General features: G+C 45.3%; 1 protein-coding gene across 3 annotated transcripts in view; it reads left to right on the forward strand.

The window, feature by feature from the left end:
* The first annotated feature begins 187 nt into the window (after positions 1-187).
* PSIP1 (PC4 and SFRS1 interacting protein 1) overlaps positions 188-19,831 on the forward strand; it is a 61,794-nt gene continuing 42,150 nt past the window's right edge. Inside the window, exons 1-4 of one of the 3 annotated variants that reach the window (XM_039544128.1) lie at positions 188-354; positions 742-887; positions 3,380-3,456; positions 6,964-7,102. In XM_039544128.1, coding sequence (XP_039400062.1) covers positions 816-887; positions 3,380-3,456; positions 6,964-7,102 — 288 coding nt within the window. In that variant the 5' untranslated portion in view covers positions 188-354; positions 742-815. Of the gene's footprint in view, positions 355-384; positions 403-741; positions 888-3,379; positions 3,457-6,963; positions 7,103-19,831 lie in introns of those variants that run through there. The other 2 variants (XM_039544130.1, XM_039544129.1) reach the window with 2 other exon arrangements.

A 19,831-nucleotide genomic window follows, 5' to 3' on the forward strand; every position in this document is an offset into this window, starting at 1 on the left:
CACCAGGCACCCAAGCCCCGCCTCCCTACCTAGCAGCAGCAGCCGCCGCCGCGGCGGGAGGAGCGCACCATTCCACGTCCGTGGGGAGGGGGCGGTAGGTGCGTGAGCGTCTCCCAATCCCCGCCGCCTCGCTTGTCGGGGCCCGTTCCCGAGGGAGGTGGTTGGGCTCGTGCTTCTTCCGGCTCTCTCGCACGGGTAGGGTTGAACCAATTCTGTCGTTTTCCCCTCCCCGCCCAAGAGATCTGAGGGCTCCGCGCCCCCTCCTGCCCGTGTTAAGTGGTGCGGGCCGGGCTGGCGGGAGGCAGCGCGGCGGCCGCTGTGGGCTGGAGGAAGCGGGCTGCGGGGCCGCGCCAGGTAAGAGGGCGCGGGCGGCCGTTTCGCGGCGGCTCCCCAGCTCGGCGGGTGAGATGGAGGCGGATTTTCCTGTGCGCGCGCGCGGGGACGGGAGCAGCGCTGGCCTGGGGCAGCCGGAGAGGCGGGTGGCGGGGTAACTAGGGGAGGGCTGCGCGGAGGCGAAGTCGGTGAGGGGAGGGGGCGATGCGCACGGGAAGGAGCCTGCGCGCATGGGGAGGTGGGCGCGCGCCCTGGAAGGGAGGGGGGCTGCGTGCACAGGGGAGGGGGCAGGCGGGATGCGGTGGGGAGAGGGTTTGTTTTCCTAGGAGCACCCCGCCCCCAGCGGGGGTGCGGAGCTGCCCTGAGGGGAGACCCAGCTCCCTTGACTCGCCTTGTCCACCTCTGCAGCGGGATCTCAGCGCGGCTGGGAGCGCGTCTGCCATTCGCCTCAGCAGCAGCCGCCGCCACATCGGTCGGAAAACATGAGCCGAGATTTCAAACCCGGAGACTTGATCTTTGCCAAGATGAAAGGTTATCCCCATTGGCCAGCCAGGGTAAGGCCCCCCCGCCGCCGCCTCTCACCTGCGCGTTCTCCTCTCCATTTCCCTACGTGTCCCTCCATCCTCATTTCAGTCCATCGCTCCAGGGCAGATAAACGTTAGTCTGGGGGTGGGGTGGGGGATTGTGTGGTGCAGTTTTTGTTTCCCATATTAAGGGGTGTGTATCTGTAGATGTATATAGCACATGAGCAGGTTTCCCTCATGTGGAGGGGCCGGCCTGGTGGTGCTGCTGGAAGTAACTGGCACTCTTGTGTTTTCACTCTGTTCCCGGCTCTCCCCCCGGGGTTTAAGCTTCTCTACTTGTAACATACATGGCAGTATTTTCATCAGCTCTCATTAGTTTCTCTAGCTTTCTGTGACTTTTTGCCAAAGTCCAATGGGAGATTTTCTATGATACACCAATTTTTTAAATTCAGTTTACAGAGAGAGGATGTTGAAGCAGCAAACATCTTAGTGAACTTCCTTCAGTGTTACATTCAATCATCTAAAACTTTTTCTACATAGCATTTTTTGGGGGTGGAAAGAGTGCAGATATTTACAGACAAAACAAAGTATTAAATTTTTTACCATTTTATTGTGATCAAGTGGCACTGCATTGTTGTATTAAGTAGGTGACCCTCAAGTTAGACATTAGTAATGAAGACTATAGTATGGTACATGCATCCGACTAAGTGGGTATTCACCCACGAAAGCTCATGCTCCAGTACGTCTGTTAGTTTATAAGGTGCCACAGAACTCTTTGCTGCTTTTACAGTATGGTAGTGTAACAAGTTGTGGGAGTATTCAAGGGCCTGGATGACACCAAGTACTCCTCCCAAATAGCTGGGGCCTTATTTGACAAAAAATACTGCTGTGAAGGTATGCGTTATGCTCTGAAACCTGCAGGAGCAACATTACCACTAAGTATTCTGTTCACTGTTGAACAGTAAGCCAGTCTGCTTTCTCCACCAGCCTTAATAGGAGCCTTTAAAACGATGGAAGTTTTTGAGACTGCCATACTTCAGTTGGTGGTTTTGAGATTACAGATGAAAGATTAGTGTACAATTTAAATTTATGTAGTGCTGGATTAAGAACTGTAAAAGATTTTTTTTAGTGTCCTATCTCATTCTTAAATGTAATGCATTGTGCTAGTGCAAGTCATCAGTTCAATGGGGTGAGAAGCATTGCTATGGTTGTGGAAGAGTTGGCAGTTGGAAGAGCAGATACTGTGTCTGAGGGAGCCAATACTACTACTAACCATAGTGTGTACTTTTTTTAAGCACACGTTAATTTTGAAGTATATTGACATTTATTGGACTTTTTGATATATAAGGCAGTGGTTCTGAAACTTTTTTTTCCATGGACCACTTGAAAATTGCTGAGGGTCTCGATGGACCATTTAATGATCTTTCCAAAAGTCGTTTGTACTGTTAGCTAACTATTATAAAGTGCTTCGGATAAAAGTGCTATATGAAAAAAACCTTAATATATATATTTTTTTGTTCTACAAATAAAAGTACACAACTCATAATATTAGTAGTCTTACCTTTCTAATGCGTTGGATGTGCCCTCTCTCCCCTGCCGTGGCAGCCCCAGAGCCAGGGGTGGCTTTAGGCATTTTGCTGCCCCAAGCACGGCAGGCAGGCTGCCTTCGGCAGCTTGCCTGCGGAGGCGCTGGTCCGCGGCGCGAGGCGGGAGACCAGCGGACCTCCGCCATGCCAGAGCAACTGCCTGCCGCCCTCGTGGCGACCGGCAGAGTGCCCCCAGTGGCTTGCCGCCCCAAGCACGCGCTTGGCATGCTGGGGCCTGGAGCCGCCCCTGCCCAGAGCTGGGACTAGGAAGGAGGGGGGTCTCTTCCGCAGCTGCAGCAGCCCCCGAGCTCGGGCTGGGAAGTGGGGGGGGGTCTCTCCCCTACCACAGCAGCCACAGAGCTGGGCTGGGAAGGAGGGCCGTCTCTCCCCAGCAGCCGCAGCCCTGGAGCTGGGGAAAGTCACCTCTTTCTCTGGCTGCCACAGCCCTGCATGTCCCAAATTCCCCCCTACCCCCTCTTCTCACCCTACTGGCCCCTCCCACCTAGCCCCCTATTGCCCCCAAGGCCACCATCTCACCTTACATGCGTCTTCTCCAGGGTCCAGGCACCTAATTAGTGGATCCACGCCTGCACGGTTCCACTAATTAGGTGGGTGGCTCTTCATTCTCTTGTGTGCGGCCGCCCAGGCGCGCACCTTAGAGGGAACTATCCGTGGACCACCTGAAGGGAGCTCAGTCTGCGGACCACAGTTTGAGAACCTCTGATACAAGGATTGCTAACATCAATCTGAAAGTCATACTTGATATCTGCATTCTGTTACATTGTAAGAAACATATCTTTGAGATTTCTGTATGGTAAAAAAAAAATTCTACAGCATTTGTGTTTTTTCAGATTTAATGACATTTTTAAATGTCCCCCCCACACTGTTTTTGGTTGTTACTAAATATTTTATCATAATGTAATTTTTTTCCCTTAGGTGGATGAAGTTCCTGATGGAGCAGTGAAACCTCCTACAAATAAAATGCCTATTTTCTTTTTTGGAACACATGAGACGTAAGTTATTTAGACTAAAGAGCACATCACTTTCATTGCAGAATTTCTTAACAGTAATTTCACAGCCTACCTGTATGTGAGGCATTCACAAATGATATTCAGAGATAGGCAAACTTTTCCTCACCTAAACTTTATCAAAAAGATAGGCAGCTTAAAATAAGTCTGCTTGGTTTTCACATCTACCATGAAATACTGAGGGGAGCTGTCGACTGTAACCATTCCATAAGATGTCAGGGAGCGCTTTTCCTAGTCAATAAAAACAGAGTTATTATGACTTGAGTGACTGCTTCCCCCCCCCGCCCTTTTTTTTTTTAAACTATAGCGGGGGTTCTCAAACTTCATTGCAATATGACCCCCTTCTGACAACAAAAATTACTACAGGATCACCAGAGGGGTAACTGAAGCCTGAGCCTGCCCAAGGCCCGCCTCCCCAGGCAGGAGGGCCAAAGCCCAAGGGCTTCAGTCCCAGGCAGGGGGCCTGTAACCTGAGACCTGTCACCCAGGGCTGAAGCCCTTGGGGTTTGGCCCCGGGCCCCAGCAAGTCTTAGCCAGGCCAGCCCCGGCATCCCCATTAAAATAGGGTCATGACCCACTTTGGGATCCCAACCCACAGTTTGAGAATTGCTGAACTATAGTATTAATTTTGGCCTTGGCCATCCTTGTCCTTTATTTTGTTAGGGAAGAAAAGAAAATTGTAATGCTTAAATTATAGGATCTAAATAAACAAAAATGGCAGCAATCCCCACTTGGTTTCCACTTTATACTCTTTTTAAAAAAAATGTTAGAACTGATATGTTGCGTGTATATTTGGTTCATTTTATCCAATTCCTATCACTATCCTATCCTCCCTCACAGCTCTCTGCAGGATCAGGTTTGTTTACGCTTATTGTATCTTGCCTTAAATTTGATTGAAAGCTCTTCAGGGCAGGGACCATGTCTTCCTATCTGTGTGAGCTAAGTTCTATACAATGGAGCCCAACCCTTTTTGGTTTGTTTTGGCACTACAGCAATATGAATAAGAATACCACCCATCTGTTCCTTCCCGCACTGATGAAATGCTGTTCTTGATTCCACCACTTGCTGCTTTTCATTAGTATTCCAGAATGCACCTGCATACTGATTCTAGGGACACAGATCACGTGTAGAGCAGTAAGAAATTTACATGAGCCTACATAAATAACATTCAAAGATCTTGGGCAAAATTTTCAAAAGCAAAAGTTCCATTTTTAAATGTGATTTAGGCTCCTAATTTAGGCGCCTTTTAAAAAAAATTCTGTTACAAAATTAAAATATGGTCAACGCTATGTTTGGTAGTATGGTAAATTCACTGTTACGTTATTACAAATTTCTCATATGCTCTCATACCTTACAATGTTGCAGTGTGCAATATGTTTCCCCTCTCCCCACCATTTCTCTCCTTCTAACCTTTATTCCTAACCCAGAGTTCTTCATTCCTACTCCTGAACATTTAATTAGTGGCAAGTGCAACTCTGATACTGCTTGGTCTGTTTTCTTCCTTCTTATTGCATCTCTGCCTATATTATAGGCAGAGGGCGTCGAATAAACATAAGAAAGAGTAGACCCACCAGTATGGCTCCAGGCCAATGGGAGCTGCGGGAAGCGGCGCAGGCCGAGGGATGTGCTGGCGGTCCTTCCCACAGCCTCCATTCGCCTGGAGTGGCGAACCGCGGCCAGTGGGAACTGCGATTGGCCGAATCTGCAGACATGGCAGGTAAACAAACCGGCCCAGCCCACCAGGGGCTTTCCCTGTACAAGCGGCGGACCAGCTTTGAGAACCACTGACCTAGATGAGTAGGACATCCATGTCAAAGAGATCTTGTTATACAGGTCTGTCGCATCTTACGCACATTTAACATGCTCGATTTCAGCTTTACGCGGTTGGCACAAAAAAAAAAAAGAGAAAAATAACAATTTTAATACTGTACCTGTAGTGCAGGTGATTCTGCCTGCCATTCAACTCAATGTAATTTTGACTATATGCGGTTTTCGCTTTACACGCTAACCGTGGAACGGAACCCCCGCGTAAGATGAGACTTGCCCGTAGATGGTGGAAAAGAGAGAAAGTGGAGCTTATTGGAATTTATGTATTGAACCTTGGTATGAACCACTGCTTCATTTAAAAAAAAAAAGAAATCGCCTTGTTTTAAGTGATTGAGTCTTGGGTTTATACTTTGAACTGAGCGGGTTGTAGGCACAGGTTTGAACATGAGAAAATACCACTGAGTTCTTAAATTGTGCTATTATCAACACATTCATTGGCATTATGAAATTCTAACATGGAAACCTAGGAATACAAAGAGAAGTTTACTGTGTCTTGGTGTTCTTCAGGGTCAAGTGAAATACTAGTATTGAGTACTTATTTTTAAATCTTATTCTCCCAGGTCCCCTTTGGAAAAAGGAACACTGTAGATACTCTGATTTTGATGTAACAGGAAATATACTAAAAGGAAAAGGAGATGTAGTTGTGCATCTGAAGCACTAATAATGCCCTTTATATTTGATGTCTACCTCTGAAGAGGCTACTTCTAATGCCCTTTGTATTTGCTGGTTAACTCTGGGGAGACCAGTTCTTAGAGATAACAAAAAGCTACATGACTGAAAAAAATTATTTTAAAACAACAAATATTGGGAGGTAGATAGTGAGGAAATACTGATTCTTTTTGGTCTCTCCAGCAAAAAACAAACAAAAAACAACCAAAAAACTGCTTCTTACTCTTTTTTTTTTTTTTTTTTAACATTCAGCTGCTAATTAAGGAAATCACTATTGGTTTGGGTAAAATCTATGAGTAAGTATTTCTGGATATCTAAAGTAGAAAAGTTTACTATCTGGCCAGGATATGAGTACATCAGATAACGTGTATCTTTTTATAGCCCCATACTCTGACTTTTCTTAGCTACTATCATTTAAAAGTAAAAAATGCTTTTCACATTTTTTAAAAGTATAATGATCTTGCAACCTGTTTTTTTCATTTTGATTTTCCTAGATAAGATTCCTATTCTTATGTATTATGTATTATGCACTAAAGGCACAGGTGTTGAGAACATTTTTTTTTTATTTTAAGTTAGCACAAATTAAAATCTTTCTGTGCCTCTTTGTACTGAAAGAGGGTTGTACTAGTGCAAAATGTATACAGACAGTGGAAACTGCATATGGACTGTCTGTGTAATATAATTAAGGCAACTACAAAGAATACACTGAAAGCAGTATATGCATCTTAAATATCATGAGTCTTTAATTACATTTTCTTAGAGCAGAAACGTCTTATTGCTGCAAGATAGTATAGGAGATTATGGCTTCAGGCTAAGGAAACTATCTGAAGACATTTTCAAGATTTAAGGACTGTTCCCTCTATTTTCTTTCTTTTCTTTTTCTTTACTTCCTTACTGCTTCCATCACTTCAGATACTTAAGTACTGAGTTTGGTTTAAACAAATTGTTGGAGTAGAAAAAATTACCTGTTAATTTTTTCTTTTTCACTTCTTACAGGGCATTTTTGGGACCAAAGGACATATTCCCATATTCTGAAAATAAAGATAAATACGGTAAACCAAATAAAAGAAAAGGCTTTAATGAAGGATTATGGGAAATTGACAACAACCCCAAAGTAAAATTCTCTCATCAACAGGTAAATGATCTTTGTATGCATTGCTAACAAACTTGTAAGCATTATTGGTGTTCTAATCTAATCTGGTCAAATACCTTGCATTGTCCTGCTGTTGTGAAAAAGTAGAGTGATAGCTCAGATGACATAGGTGGGATAAATCATGGCTCAATTTCATTCAATGGCAGATCAGACTGACAGTAATGTTGTAGTTTAGAATTGGTCTTTAAGGCTTTCAGTAATAAGTAGGAGTGAGGAAATATTTTGGTATGATCAGTGATGTCAGTTTACTGTGGCGAATTTTAGAAGTAGTCCTGGTAATGGTTTCATGGGTATCGCAGAAATCATTATGTTGAACAAGTTTTCTTGTGATTGTTTTCAGGTTAACGTTGCAGGTCTCAGCTTCTAAATTTATTTTAATTTTTAAGAATTAAGCTTCATGGTATCGTCAGTGATCTGATGGAACCTTAGCTTACTGGCCTTCTTTCCATTTACATAATTCAATTTTTATGCCCAAGCACTTTTGCTCTACAGATATTATCTTAACATTTCAACAAGTGATCTCTTGGCACATGTTTTCCTTTACCTTATTATCTTGTGCTGTCCTGCTCCAGGGGCTGGGAGCAATGTGGTATCTCTCTTTTATCCCTGCCTCTCTTCCAAAAGCCATCACATAAGCCTATTGATACAGTCCCTTGTATGTGTCAGAGATTCCTCTTCTCTTGATTTCTGTACAAATTTCTGCTGTCCAAATTGTGACTAGGCTGGGATTGGAAGCCCACGCAGGGTTACTTTATATCCAGATATATCACTTGTAAGCTGTGAGGAGCAGGCACCATCTTCTGTTTGTGTAGACAGTGGCTAGGACAGTGAAGCCTGAGCCATAATTGGAACCCCTAGGTACTATTGTGAATCAATTTTCAAACAAGCAAGCAGGGAAGCACCAGCTTGCCACTTCCTACATCAGGAAGCCCTGCATGTGTGGGAGTGGGCTCTGCCCCATAAGACATCTCTTGATTCTATATGTCTAGCAAGGAAGAAGAACATGATTGCAGATGGGCTGGGAGTCTGGCCTTTGATAATGCCAAACCAGGAACTCTCCCTGACATTGTCTCCTGACCAGAGGTATGGTCACTTTGAGCAGGTGGAACATTTTCCTAGCATCTCAAAAAACCTTCCTGAGAGGCCTACAATTCCAAATGGAAAGACCTGAAGTTTGATGCAGTCGGGACGTATGGACTCCGTTACTTGCCCTGTACGAAAGCTGCTGTATGCATCTTCCTGAGTATGTGTTAAAGACTGAGTGCATCAGGGTACATTTTAATAGCTGTTTTAGCCTTTAATGAACTGGACAGCTACTGTCTTTGTAGACCTTTGCCATCTGGATTACATGGGGCTAGATGCCCTTAGTCACTCCTTCCTCTCCTCCCCCATTAGTTAATTAAAAAACCCTTTTTATTATGGGATATTGTGATGCTTCCTGGAGGTACCCAGGTTGTGAGGCACCTCACTACCACCTCCCCTTAATGTGAGGTAGCCTTGTCTGTGCCTGACATGGGTCAGTCCCTGACTCCACTATTAATGGGCAACACAACTCAGTCTGCGCAGGCTCCTCTGTCGTTCTGCAGGCTAGCAATAGTCAAACTCTAACCTCTGAGCATCTCCTTGAGCGTCCAGCCCCTGTTCCATTGTACGCTCCCAATATTCACAGATACACTGTTCTCAAAGAAGTTATACACTCCAATTTACTAGATTAGCCTATGATCACTGCTCCATTTAATACACAGAACTTAGATGTGTTTGATATAGTAAAAACAAAAGTTGATTTTAAAAAAGAGGGGAGATTCAAATGATAGTAAATAGAAATATAGGGAACAAATGGTTACATATACAATAAAATTATAATATGCTTTCTAGTACTTAGACTTCAATAATTTCATGTCTTATAAAGCAAAGTTCATCCCACAGATCTTTCAGCCAGGCCTGGCTGTGATCCTTTTTTCCTTAAACGAAACACATTGCCACCTTGTCCTTTAGATAAAGAATACTGTCTCTCTTTGCAACCTCTGATATATCAAAATAGTCCTTTGATCAACCTTCATAAACTGGACAGCCTCCTGCAGTGTATTCCTCCCTGTAGATTTTGCAGTCTCTTGTAGATTTCACATTTCCATTGTAGACATTTATAAAGCTGCCATGTTGTCCTTCACATTTTCACAAAGCACTCTTGCTTGGATTCAGCCTCCAGGGGGGAATTCTGTGTTGATCTCTCCATACTCCAGAACTCATTTGCAAGATGGAGGCGGTCGGATTCTTCCTCTCTACAAAAAGAGAGGTTTTTTACTTCAGGATGTGCTCATTGTTTATTGATCAATTTCTGCGTATTATTGTTTCTCTGGTTCTGGGCTTATTCAGCTGGATGGCATGCTGTGCATTATGAGCTTACAGAGGTACCTTATAGCTGTTGATCTATATATGCTTCTCTGCATCGCACTGCAGCAGTTCTCCCTTTTGAGGATGTTCCTCTAGCTCAGCGGTTCTTAAAATTCATTACACTGCGACCCCTTTTTGACAACAAAAATTACTACAGGACCCCATGCAGGGCTGAAGCCAAAGCCCAAGCCCCACCACCCCGGGCCTGAAGCCAAAGCCTGAGCCCAGTTGCTCAGGGCTGAAGCCCTCAGGCTTTGGCTTCAGCTCTGGACTTGGGCCCCCGCAAGTCTAAAGCCTGCCCTGGTGACCCCATTCAAATGGGTCATGCCCCACTTTGGGGTCACAATCCGCAGTTTGAGAATCACTGCTCTAGCTTACTCTACAAGAGTGAGAATCCAGGGCAGATGGTATCTTTAGTAAAGAAAAAGCTGTTACCTTCTGATCCTGATTCTCTGACGAGATCATCTTATTGGATATTCACTTAGCCACTTACCACGCAGAGTTAATTTTTTATTTTCATTTATTTGTATTGCAGTAGCACCTCCAAAAGCAGTTAAGGACTAGGGTCCCGTTCTGCTACAAGCACACACTGTAATACAAACATCTTTGTCCCCAAAGAGCTGACAATCTGAGATAAGCGACAATAGATGGGTACAGACTCATGAGGGGGCACAAAGCTGGAAGTCAGTGGTTTCAGCACACCAACTGCCTAACGTTAAGGGTTTTTTTGTAGGCATCTTGGCAGAAGAGAATCTCAGGGAGGGAGTTGAAGGGGGCTATCAGGTGGCTTTCTTGATGTTTATGGAGCACTCTTCCCATGCTTTAGGAGAAAGCATGAAAGTACTTGTTTGAAAATGTTACAAGTGGGTGTTGAAGGCTGTAAACATTGGCAGAACAGAGGTGGGAGCTCTTGATAGCTTATGAGCGATGATACTGAGGGTGGGGATAGGCAGTGAAGGGCCTTGAAATAAAGACACAAGTAGTTTGTATTTGAGGTATTTGAGATAGTGGGGAGCCAGGGGAGAGATGCAAAGAGAGGTGATATGGTCAAAGTGACCAGCCAAGAGAGTGATTTTGTAGCAATGTGCTGAAGTGGGGTAAGACTGCATTTGTCAAGGCCAGAGATGATATTGCAGTAGTCAAGATGTGAGGAGATGAGGGAGTGAATGAAGTTTTAGCTGTGTGGATGGAGAAGAAGCATCTTAAAAGATGTTAAGCAGGAAAAACCAGCAAGATTTAGATATGAGGATCTAGAGGGCCAAGTAAAAAATAACACCAGGTTACAGATCGATGACAGGGAGGTTGTTGGTTGTGGTGGTGTGCACTCTTACTGGGAAGGGGTGGGAGGATTATGCATTCTGCTTTGGTCATTGTGAGCTTAAGATGACAGACATCCAAAAAGAGATGTCCGAAAGACTGAGATTTTAGTTTGCAGAGGAGATGAGTACAGAGTATTGAGGCAGATCTGTGAGTTGTCAGCATAGAGATGATAATTGAATTTGTTTGATGTTCAGAGATGTCTCTATTGTACTTTTCCCTGAAGCACTTTTTTTTTTTTCCTGGAAGCTTTACTTTGTGCTATGCTAAATGGCAGAAAACTTAATGCAGAGTTCAGGTTGCCAGGTGATAGCTCTTACCCTTCCAGAACATCAAGTTCAGCAAAACTCAGACTTCTTAAAACAAGGAAATAGAGTTAAGGTAAACACCTCTGGAACCTTAACTCTGTCCCCCTGGAACTGTCAGTAGCCATTGGAATGGCATGTATTCCAGCTGTTTTCACTGTTAAGTATAACTGCTGAATGGTGGTGGAATAAGTTGGAATAGGTTGAAAGAGCTGTGATTGTGGTAGGAGGAGATCTGCATTGGATTCTCCCCATGTGTTTATCAAAGGAAAGAGATGTATACACCTTGAGATTCCAGTCTCCATTATTTCAACACAGGATTGTGTCAGTAGCAGGGCACTGGGATCCTCTTACCACTATTGACAATACCCATGGCATGAAAGCAGTCTCTAGATTTAATGATGAATAGGAAAAAGTACAGGGTTAGGTACTATCCGGTGTGCAAGTGTGAAGGGGCCTTAAAAAAAAAAATGAAATCATTAAATTTTACAAATTTGTTATTCTGTCAGGGGAGTGGACTCAGTATTTGAGTGTACGGCAAATGAAGTAATTCCTGTCCATTATAGTGAAAAGGCGGAGTGCAAGAAAGTATGTTGTATAGATCTTTATTTGCTCTCTATATTACCTGGTTTTCAGAAGTTTGAATTTTGCTGTACTTGATGCTCTGGAAAGGCACAAACTATCACCAGGCAACCTTAACTCTGCATTAATCAAGTTTTTTGCCTCATAATTTCCTAGGGTTTTTTTTTTTTAAATAAATATTTGTTGGTGGAAGTTTAATGGTCATTAAGGCAGTTGTAGTTCTCAGCTAAGTTTGCAACTGATGTGCTCCCATGGCTAGGTAGTGATCAAAAGAGCTAGCTTTTATATAGTGCTTTTCATTAGTAGATCCATCAAAGTAAGGATTGGTAAGGCAAGAGCAGCCTTCTTACAGCTCAAGAACATCTGGAGCTCCAGAGAGCTGTCTTTGGCAATAAAGATTCGACTGTTCAACTCCAATGTGAAATCAGTCCTACTGTATGGAGCTGAAACCTGGAGGACAACCAAAACAACCACCAGGAAGATCCAGACCTTCATTAATAGCTGCCTCAGAAGGATTCTCCAAATCCGCTGGCCAGACACCATCAGTAACATCCACCTCTTGGAGAGGACCCGTCAACTCCCAGCAGAGGAAGAAATTAGAAAGAGAAGGTGGGGCTGGATAGGACATACACTACGCAAGCAGCCAACCAACATCACCAGACAGGCACTGCGGTGGAACCCCCAAGGCAAGCGGAAAAGAGGCCGTCCAAGAAATACCTGGCGACGCGACCTTCAGGCTGATAGCAAAAAAATGGGCTATACCTGGAACCAGCTAGAGCGAATGGCCCAGGATAGAGGACTCTGGAGATCTGTGGTTGGCGACCCATACCCCGATTGGGGTGACGGGCATGAGTGAGTGAGTGATAGGACTGGAAGGGACCTTGAGAGGTCATCTAGTCCAGTCCCCTGCACTCATGGCAGGACTAAGTATTATCTTGACTATTCCTGATGTGTTTGTCTAACCTGCTCTTAAAAATCTTCAATGATGGAGATGCCACCTCCTTAAACAATTTATTCAAGTGCTTAACCACCCTGACAGTTAGGAAGTTTTTCCTAATGTCCATCCTAAACCTTCATTGCTGCAATTTAAGCTCATTGCTTCTTGTTCTGTCCTCAGGTTAAGAAAAACAAATTTACTCCCTCTTCCTTGTAACAACCTTTTATGTACTTGAAAACTGTTATCATGTCCCCTTTCAGTCTTCTCTTTTCCAGACTAAACAAACCCAATTTTTTCAAACTTCCCTCATAGGTCATGTTTTCTAGACCTTTAATCATTTTTGTTGCACTTCTCTGGACGCTCTCCAATTTGTCCACTTCTTTCCTGAAATGCGGCGCCCAGAACTGGACACAATACTCCAGTTGAGGCCTAATCAGCATGGAGTAGAGCGGAAGAACTACTTCTCGTGTCATGCTGACAACACTCCTGCTAATACATCCCAGAATGATGTTCGTGGGTGTTTTTTTGCAACAGCATTACTTGTAGTCCCCTATGACCTCCAATACTTTTCCACAGTATTCCTTCCAAGGCAATCATTTCTCATTTTGTATGTGTGCAACTGATTTTTCCTTCCTAAATGGAGTACTTTGCATTTGTCCTTATTGAATTTCATCCTATTTACTTCAGACCATTTCTCTACTTTGTCCAGATAATTTTGAATTTTAATCCTATCCTTCAAAGTACTTGCAACCCCTCCCAGCTTGGTATCGTCCGCAAACTTTATAAGTGTACTCTCTATGCCATTATCTAAATCGCTGATGAAGATATTGAACAGAACTGGACCCAGAACTGATCCCTGTGGGACCCCACTCATTATGTCCTTCCAGCATGACTAGGAACCATTGAGAACTACTCTCTGGGAATGGTTTTCCAACCAGTTATGCACCCATCTTATAGTAGCTCCATCTAGCCTAGGTTGCATTTCCCTAGTTTGTTTATGAGAAGATCATATGAGACGTCAAGATATACCACGTCTACTGCTTTTCTCCCCATCCACAAGGCTTGTTACCCTGTCAAAGAAAGCTATCCGGTTGGTTTGACATGATTTGTTCTTGACAAATCCATGTTGGCTGTTACTTATCACCTTATTATCTTCTAGATGTTTGCAAATTGACTGCTTAATTATTTGCTCCATTAACAGAAGTTAAGCTGACTGGTTTGTAATTCCCTGGGTTGTCCTTATTTCCCTTTTTATAGATGGGCAGTATATTTGCCCTTTTCCAGCTCCTCACTCCCCTTCCTATCCCAGTAAGCCAGTGGTTCTCAAACTTTTGTATTGGTGACCCGTTTCACACCGCAACCTTCTGAATGCACCCCCTCTTTATAAATGAAAAACACTTTACTATTTTTTTTTTTAATATTTAACACTACTGTAAATTCTGGAAGTGAAGCGGGGTTTGGGGTGGAGGCTGTCAGCTCGCCACTCCCACATAAAAACCTCACGATGCCCGCTTTGAGAACCCCTACATTGAGCCATTAATTGGCACTATAGAAACTGCTTACGTGTAAGACTTTGCTCCCTGCTGTCTGCCTTATGCTTCTGCATACACATCACAGGCCACAGCTTACTGGAGGGCTGCATGCTACCTTGGTTGTGTAGTCCAACCTGCACATTTAGATAGCTTCAGCCAGGTTTTCCCAGCCATGCCCCAAGTCCACTGGGTCCACTCCTCCTCCAAACTGCTTCCCCACACTGGGGTGATGTGTATCTTTCTTTATTTTCTGGATTTTTAGATGTTTAAATTTTTGTATGTCCTTCTCCCCACCTCCAGCCCCCCATTCAGGCTCACATGGAAAGGCAGAGAAGAGCTCAAACACACCAAGACAGGGGTTCTCAACCTTTTTCTTTCAGAGCCCCCTCCCACCCCCAACATGCTATAAAAACTCCATGGCCCAGTGGGGGAGGGAGAGTATTCTAGGCTTCAGCTGTGTGGGGGATGGGGAGCTTCTGTCCTGCAGGTCTGGGAAAGAGCCTTGGGAACCCCATGGGATAGGAGGCTCAAGGCTTCTGCCCCTGTGGAGGGTGAGGTGGCTCAGGGCTTTAGTCTCACAGGGCTGGGGGGTGCTGGGCTTCAGCCCAACGGGGAAGCTTCTCCTGGGGGCTCTGAGCGGCCTTGGCTGGCCGAGCCCCTGAAACATCTCATGGATCCCTAATGGGCCACAAACCCCTGAGAACTGCTGCCCAAGAGGGGAGAGGGATCAGACCCCTGCAGAGGATAGGGCTCCCCTAGTTCTTAGCACACACATAGAAGGGGAGAATTCAGGGCTGACAGGCCTCTCCATTCATAAACTCCCAACTTCCCCTACTAGCCCTTATATCCCAATCCCTTCCTCCCCTACACCTATTCCCATTTATCCCCCAACCCTTGCTGCAGACCCAAATCCTTTCCCCCTTATTACCACCCATTACTGCACTCCAATAACTCCTTGCCTCCCATTGAGCACTCATGTAATTTATTTTCTTTTCAGAAAGTTTAGCACTTTCAGAATATTTTGCTGTACTCATTTAAAAAACAAAACAAAAAAACAACCCATAAACGAACAACTGAGAGGAAGTAGATTTTTCCTATAATTTACAGTTCATTCTCAGATTTCTGACCAGAGTAGGTTTCAAACTTTAAAAGTTGAAGGCTTTGGCTACACTTACACTTCAAAGCGCTGCCGCGGCAGCGCTTTGAAGCGCTAAGTGTAGTCAAAGCGCCAGCGCTGGGAGAAAGCTCTCCCAGCGCTGTCCGTACTCCACCTCCGTGTGGGGAATAACGTACAGCGCTGGGAGCCCAGCTCCCAGCGCTGGGGCTTTGACCACACTGGCGCTTTGCAGCGCCGCAATTTGCAGCGCTGGAGAGGGTGTGTTTTCACACCCTGCTGCAGCGCTGCAAATTTGTAAGTGTAGCCAAGCCCCAAGTCTAAGAGTCTATCATTAATCTCAATGATATGTTCTCAGATGAAAGAGAATACCCACTGGAGATGAATACAGCCTGAAATAATAGCTCTGAGATGTGTGAACGGCATCAAGAGTCAGTGAATGTTCCCTTCCCCTCTCCCCAGTGCTGGAAAGTTTCTGATGTGTGTCAAACACCCATTCTCAGCTCTTCATCTTAGTTTCAGCAGTGTTGTTGATGCCTGCTCTGAGCATATCTGGTCTAAGTTCCCCACCCAGAGGGACAGAGTAGGGCTTCTACAGATCCCAGCTCACATGCATGTAGGGAGAGGAGCTCAGACACCATCAAAAGCAAGCTTTGCCACCCCGAATCTGGCTGACATGAGGGGAGGACAGGGATGTGAGTGTCAGACTCCCATAGATGGGCACGGACCCCCAGATCCTGGCAGGCACACAGTAGAGGCATGGAGCAGGGCTCAAACACCCCTAGGTGGGCAGTTACCCCTGGATCACAGGAAGTGAGTAGGGAGCATGGCTCAGATACCCACAGAAAAGCTACCCCCAGAACCTGGCTCACGTGAGCAGGGGACAGACCACCATAGATGGGTGGGGGCTTCAGGTTGTGGTGCACACACAGAAGGGGAATGTGGGGCTGGCAGGCTCCCCTACCTCTATTCTTCAGCCCAGTCCTCCTGTCATTCACTGCCATATCCCTCTTCCCAGTTGTGTCACACCCTCCCTCTAATCACCATGACCTCCCCCAAACCCTTTCCTCCTATTCACACCTACTCTTCACTACTAATCACTTTTCCCAGTGAGAATTTTCTTGTGTGGTATATTTTCTCACAATAGGTTCAAGGTATTCTGAATATTCTGCTGTACTCAAATCACATCTGCTCCCCCTCTTTAAAATCCCCTTTTCTAGAGGTAGATTGGAGCACTATACTTTTTACTTCAGATTTCTGCACTAGGTTGGATTTGAGCTGTGTGTGCGGGGTGCTGTTTGGATTCAAGGATTGTGATATTCCCTCAGAGCCTTCCAGGTCCTGTGATTAAAAGGGTAGTCTTCCAGATAGTTAGCCTTTGTCTGAATATGCTCAGATTAATCTACTAATCATGCAAACAGGCCTGAACGTCTTTGCAAGCACCTAACTGGAGAAGGAAACTCTTTTTGAAATAACATTTTAACTTGGTTTCCCTCAAAGGACCATAAATTCTGTTGGGGGTAACCTCGAGCATTTGAGACCATAGGACAATGGTCTGAGCCCTCGTTTGATCTATATCTTTGAGCACAAATAGGTTGGCAGAATTTGTCAACTTTAAGGAAAGCTGGTTTCTTTTTTGAGAGTGCTGTATCTCAGGATCCCCTTGGTCAAATGGCCCCAAATTTGGATAACTACCAATTCCACTCCTCCTTTGAGACAACTTAGATAATGTTTTCACCCCTCTCGGCCATGAAAATCTCAAGGCAATCCAAGCAACCGTAGGATTTTAGAGCACAGAGTTGAGTTTTAAGCAGAAAGCCAGTCTTAACCTTACTACAGCAGAGCAGCCGCTCTGCTACAATTGAAGAAACTGGCTTGGATGTTCAGAGGGCAGCATTTATACTTAGGCCTGGTCTACACTACGCGTTTAAACCGAATTTAGTAGCGTTAAACCGAATTAACCCTGCACCCGTCCACACAACGAAGCCTTTTATATCGATATAAAGGGCTCTTTAAACCGATTTCTGTACTCCTCCCCGACGAGGGGAGTAGCGCTGAAATCGGTATTGCCATGTCGGATTAGGGTTAGTGTGGCCGCAATTCGACGGTATTGGCCTCCGGGTGGCATCCCACAGTGCACCATTGTGACCACTCTGGAAAGCAATCTGAACTCAGATGCACTGGCCAGGTTGACAGGAAAAGCTCCACGAACTTTTGAATTTCATTTCCTGTTTGCCCAGTGTGAAGCTCTGATCAGCACGGGTGGCGATGCAGTCCCAAATCCAAAAAGAGCTCCAGCATGGACCGTACGGGAGCTCCGTTACAGAAGACGAAATGACAAAGCATTTGAAAAAATCTCCAGGCTAGGATAGACAGAGGCCACAGCAGGTCAAATGGACGCTCATGGAGGGAGGGAGGCGGGACTGAGGACTCCAGCTATCCCACAGTCCCCGCAGTCTCCGAAAAGAAAAGGGGGGAAAAAATCGTTTCTCGCCTTTTTTCAGTGTCACTGTATGTCTACTGCATGCTGCTGGTAGACGCGGCGCTGAACAGCAGCATCCCTTCCCCTTCCTTTCCTGATGGCAGACGGTACAAAATGGTGGAAAACGGTCCTCATCATCCCGTGAGTGCTCCTGGCTGGCCTCGGTGAGGTCGGCCGGGGGCGCCTGGGTAAAAATGGGAATGACTCCTGGTCATTCCCGGCAGATGGTACAAAAGGCTTGGTAACTGTCCTCATCATAGCAGCTGGAGGCTGAGCTCCATCAGCGCCCCCCCCCCCCCCTTCATGTCTAAAGAAAAGATTCTGTACTCCCTGGACTATCATAGCAGCGAGAGGCTGCGCTCCTCTCCCCCCCACCCTTTAATGTCCTGCCTGGACTATCATAGCAGCTGGAGGCTGCCTCTCCTTCATTTTATCTCGCTAAAAAGTCAGTGTTTCTTATTCCTGCGTTCTTTATTACTTCATCACACAAATGGGGGGACACTGCCACGGTAGCCCAGGAGGGTCGGGGGAGGAGGGAAGCAACGGGTGGGGTTGTTGCAGGGGCACCCTTTAAAATGGCATGCAGCTCATCATTTCTGCGGGATCTTTGGGGCTCTGACATGGAGCGGCTGTGCTCTCTGGTTCTCTAGTACACTTGCCCCATCTTCTAGGCAGGACTGACTCTATTTTTAGACAAGACATAAAGAAGGGAATGACCCAGGGAGTCATTCCCATTTTTGTCCATGCGCCCCTGGCCGACCTCAGCGAGGCCAGCCAGGAGCACCCATGACAGCAGCAGACGGTACAAAAGGATTGATAACCGTCATCGCCAATTTCCAAATGCAAACGGTGCAAAATGACTGATAGCCATCATCTCATTGCCAATTTACAATGGCAGACTGTGCAATAGGGAGGGTAACCGTCTCTGCTACCTTGCAAAGGCAAATGAATGCTGCTGTGTAGCACTGCAGTACCGCCTCTGTCAGCAGCATCCAGTACACATACGGTGACAGTGACAAAAGGCAAAACAGGCTCCATGGTTGCCATGCTATGGCATCTGCCAGGGCAATCCAGGGGAAAAAGGGCGCAAAATGATTGTCTGCCGTTGCTTTCACGGAGGAAGGATTGAGTGACGACATTTACCCAGTATCACCCGCGACACTGTTTTTGCACCATCATGCATTGGGATCTCAACCCAGAATTCCAATGGGCAGGGGAGACTGCGGGAACTATGGGATAGCTACAGGATAACTATCCACAGTGCAATGCTCCGGAAATCGACGCTAGCCTCGGTACATGGATGCACACCGCCGACTTAATGTGCTTAGTGTGGCCACGTGCACTCAACTTTATACAATCTGTTTTAAAAAACCGGTTTCTGTAAAATTGGAATAATCCCGTAATGTAGACATACCCTTAGTTGGGGATAGCTTTCAGCCGCTAGTATGGCAGCTCTGGGCTCTAATCCAAAACCACTGCCCTCATTGGGGGGGGGGGGGGGAATTAAGAGGGGCATTCTACTCTCATACAGAGGGTGTGAGTCCTAGAAGTGAGACTCATGCACAATATTCTCTACAGAGAAGCAAAATTAAAGGTAAGTGATTTTCCCTTTTCTCCTATATATTTTCATGGTTCTAGTGCTGTCCTTTCAACCTTCATTGCATCAAAGAATATTTTTGATTCATATGCCTTTCCTGAAAAATAACCATTTGCTTATAATTCACCTACTGTTGATAGCCAATCTTGGAAGTGGATCAGGTTGTAGCCAAAAAAGTTTTAAATAATGGTTGTCAGTTTCTTGCATCTGTTGAGGAATTACTAAATGGCACAATTGCATGCATAAGGATGTGCAAGAAAATGCTTGCAGAGTATGCCTTATGTTCAGCAGGGCCTAGGAAATGTCATCCTATGGTGGAATTGAGTTCTGGTGTGCTAAGGATATTACTCAGTTATATGTGGCTCAGAACTTTTCCAGTCTTTAATTAAATTTCAGTGGAAACTTTTTAAAATCTTCCCTTGCAATGTTTGTTGTCTAAATACAACTTACTGCT

This window comes from Mauremys reevesii, linkage group 6 (genome assembly GCF_016161935.1).
Source record: "Mauremys reevesii isolate NIE-2019 linkage group 6, ASM1616193v1, whole genome shotgun sequence".
In the NCBI taxonomy this organism is placed as follows: Eukaryota; Metazoa; Chordata; order Testudines; family Geoemydidae; genus Mauremys; species Mauremys reevesii.